Genomic DNA, 4,022 nt, shown 5'->3' with positions numbered 1-4,022 from the left:
TATAAAGTCAGAATTGAGAGTTATAAAGTCAGAATTGCGAGTTCATATCACACAGTTCTGAGAAAAAAAGTCAGAATTGTGAGATAAAACAATGAGATGTTTCAGTGGCGGAAACAGGCTTCCAAAGTTACGTGAAATCTCTTTTCATATTTCTGAGACAAAATTGTTTCGACAACAATGGTTTTCAGTGCAGGCTAACAAAATAGATGGTTAATTTATTTTTTGTGGACATTAAGGAAAAAGAAACACCATTATCTGACTACCATTGACTTTTTCCCCCTTTTAGTGGACAATCTTCTGAAAATGGCTTGCTGTAGTGTGCTGCCAGGCGGCGGAGCAAACACAGAATATGTCCTCCACTGTCTTTTTGAGTGCAGAGGAGATATTATGGTTAGTATTTTTCTTATTATCGCTTCCTGTCACTAACACTTGTTCTCTAAAAAGCCTTAAAATAACTATCATGTTCCAGAATACCCTTGAAAAGCTTCTCCTGCCAACAACACTGAGAAACACATCCAGCCCCAAAATGGACTATCATTACGCAGGTGTGTAAGATTTTGTTACCCCAAAAAAGACTATTTTTTTTCTCTCTTTTTACTGTGGTATTCTCATATGCAAGTATTCCTTCCTGAGGAAGTATTAAATTATACTATGTGACCCTGGACCACAAAACCAGTCATAAGGGTCAATTTTTCGAAATTGAGATTTATACATCATCTGAAAGCTGAATAAATAAGCTTTCCATTGATGTATGTTTGTTAGGATAGGACAATATTTGAAAATCTGGAATCTGAGGGTGCAAAAAAATCTAAATACTGAGGAAAATCACCTTTAATGTTGTCCAAATGAAGTTCTTAATGCATATTACTAATCAAAAATTAAGTTTTGATATATTTACAGTAAGAAATTTACAAAATATCTTCATGGAACATGATCTTTACTTAATATCCTAATGAGTTTTGGCATAAAAGAAAAATCGATAATTTTGACCCATACAATGTTTTTTTTTGGCTATTGCTACAAATATACCCCAGTGGCTTAAGACTGGTTTTGTGGTCCAGGGTCACATACATAGAAGACTATAAATTAAGGGCCAGATTTACTAACAGCTTGCACCAACGCAAACCTCTTTTGGCATTAAACTACTGTCAGAATTTACTAAAGAAGCGCAGTGAAAGATTAGCACTTAAAAGGCATGAACACAGTCATTTTTGTGGCTGATCTTATTGCATATGCATTTGTAGGACTTACCCTTTCAGACACAAAATGTAGGAGAGGAGGGAGGAGAGTGCCTAAATGAATCACGCAACATGATTTACTAAGGTTTGTGCTAGTCAATTTACTGGTATTTGTTTCATTTTGCCCGCCCAAAAATGTCTTAAACCAGATGCTAATTTGCACCGCTCTTGGTAGATTGCGCTGGTCATTATGGAAACGATCTGGCTGCATCTGTGTCCTTTAATCTGCGCATTGTCAGTAGATCAGCCGCAGAACTTTCCACTCCTATCGGCGCTTTTATGTGTTTGCTTTCTCACGCTAATCTGCCCCGTTTAGTAAATCTGGCCCTAAATACTTGAAATACTGAATGAACCACGTTACAGCATTTCTTCTTCTCCTCTTATCAACCAGGATCAGACAGATGGACGCTTCAGGACAAACGGCAGCTGAACAAAGCACTTTCCATTCATAACAAGGACTTCTATTTTGTCCAGAAAATGGTATCTGTGGTCAATTAATATTAAAGGGCTTGTGCAGGTTTCATGAATGCACTGTACATTTAAGACTGACAAGACCGAGTAAAGAAAATCTAAGGAATAAATTGAATGGAACACAATGCGCCAATAAGTTCTCTAAATGTAAATGTCTTGTATTAGCAACACTTCAAAACAGATCTCCATTACTTTTTCATTTATTTTACAAAGAAATACTTTAAATCTTGAATAGCTCTGCTAATCCACTGGAAATAACTTTTTCCCGATAACACAGCAAAAAAAGTGATGTTCTTCATCAATATTTTTGTCTTGTTTTCCAGTGCAAAAGTCTAAAGATTCTAAAATCAAGATACATTTACTTGAGAAGCATGTTTTCTGAAAAACTGGTCAAAATAAAGTGAGTTCATCTTGCATATTTGTACCAAAAATTTCCGGTACAGGGCTTTCGGTTCGGTATGCATGTGTACCAAACAAATACTGCGTGGGTTTAACCACTGCATGAGTGGAACTTCATTGGAAACTTGCAGTTTTCTATTGTGTTACTTTTGATAAGAAAAAAATCTCATATTTAAAAATATGTTCTTTTTTTTTTAGGAAATTCAAACAATAAATGATTTTAACCCTCTTTGATGTGGCGCGACAGATCGATGTATAAACACCTCAGTTCAAACGGCAGCGCGATCATCTCTTCCTCTTTACTACTAGTTTTAACGTGAAATAAACATGAACGAACATCTCATTCCTCACGTAATCGCTCAATCAGTGTTTCGACCACGGAAAGAAGTCAGTAAAACAGCTTGTAAACAAATTGTCACGTAGCATTTCATTTACCTCAGGAAGTCATCAGTGTCCACAGCTCGTTATTGCGCTATAAATGGAGTCTAGAGAAGAGCATTTCGCGAAATATTACACTATATACTCTATATACTTGACTATATATTTTTAAAAGATTCTGTCACACAGAATTTTTTAAGATTCTGTCACACAGTGGATGTACACTTGTAGTGTACTTTACATTTTTTAAGTATATATATATATATTTTTAAACTGTACTTGCAGATAATATAAATGAATGAAATGTGTACTTAAAGAGACACTTTCATAACTGTTTCTTAAGTACACTTAAAGGTGTGCACTTTATAATAATGTCAAATTAAAAGTTAAACTTAAAGTACATTCCAAATAACTGCGTTCTAATAATATTTTGTCACTTGATTATAATTTTAACTGTAGTGTGTTATTTAATATTACATTTAAAGTTAATACATTTTAATAGCAATTTTATCATTACAAATGTGTAATTGCAAATATATTATGACATACAGGTTTCAATAGAAATTACTTTTAAAATATATTTTACTTTACTATAAAAGCTTGTCAGTGCTTACACTTTAACCATGTATCAAAGACAATTGAATGAATTATAAAAATTACAAATAAAGATGTTCTTAAGTCCTACTTAAGTGGGTCAAAAAACACTATTTAACTCTTGCACTTATTATCATTTTAAACTATAATACATTTTCCTTTACTGTAATTGCAAAAAACAAGCAATTAAGTGTCTGAACATTACATTCAGTTCACACTAAAATTTAGCTTTTTAAAATATATTATTTCTGTAATAAGTACTAATTTTAAAGGTATTCTAAAGCATACTTTTTCATACAATGACTTTTGTCAAGCTCCAAAAATACATTAAAAATAAAAACTCGTTAAAAGCACCGAATAAGTACTCCATACAACAGATAATCTTCCAGGGTGAATTCATTAAAATTACAATTTTAGCCTGTTACCCAGACCAAGCTATCATAAGACCTCAGAAGACTTGAAATATAGTGCATGAGTTGCATGGATGTTAGATTTACGGTGTTAAGTAAGTAACTAACTAGGACATACAGGTTTCAATAGAAATTACTTTTAAAATATATTTTACTTTACTATAAAAGCTTGTCAGTGCTTACACTTTAACCATGTATCAAAGACAATTGAATTAATTATAAAAATTACAAATAAAGATGTTCTTAAGTCCTACTTAAGTGGGTCAAAACACACTATTTAACTCTTGCACTTATTATCATTTTAAACTATAATACATTTTCCTTTACTGTAATTGCAAAAAACAAGCAATTAAGTGTCTGAACATTGCATTCAGTTCACACTAAAATTTAGCTTTTTAAAATATATTATTTCTGTAATAAGTACTAATTTTAAAGGTATTCTAAAGCATACTTTTTCATACAATGACTTTTGTCAAGCTCCAAAAACACATTAAAAATAAAAACTCGTTAAAAGCACCGAATAAGTACTCCA

At 32.4% G+C, this 4,022-nt stretch overlaps 1 protein-coding gene across 1 annotated transcript in view; it reads left to right on the top strand.

Annotated features, from left to right (window-relative positions):
- Nucleotides 1-4,022, top strand: part of LOC107594119 (transcriptional-regulating factor 1-like) — a 15,482-nt gene that overhangs the window by 9,229 nt on the left and 2,231 nt on the right. The window contains exons 9-11 of the mRNA XM_016284065.1: nt 287-390; nt 470-545; nt 1,630-1,718. Coding sequence (XP_016139551.1) covers nt 287-390; nt 470-545; nt 1,630-1,718 — 269 coding nt within the window. The remainder of the gene's footprint in view (nt 1-286; nt 391-469; nt 546-1,629; nt 1,719-4,022) is intronic.

The sequence above is a fragment of the Sinocyclocheilus grahami genome, unplaced genomic scaffold (genome assembly GCF_001515645.1).
Source record: "Sinocyclocheilus grahami isolate Dianchi unplaced genomic scaffold, SAMN03320097.WGS_v1.1 scaffold179.1, whole genome shotgun sequence".
Lineage (NCBI taxonomy): Eukaryota > Metazoa > Chordata > Actinopteri > Cypriniformes > Cyprinidae > Sinocyclocheilus > Sinocyclocheilus grahami.
Note: the sequence above shows the minus strand (reverse complement) of the source record. Positions and strands in the feature narration are given on the sequence as shown.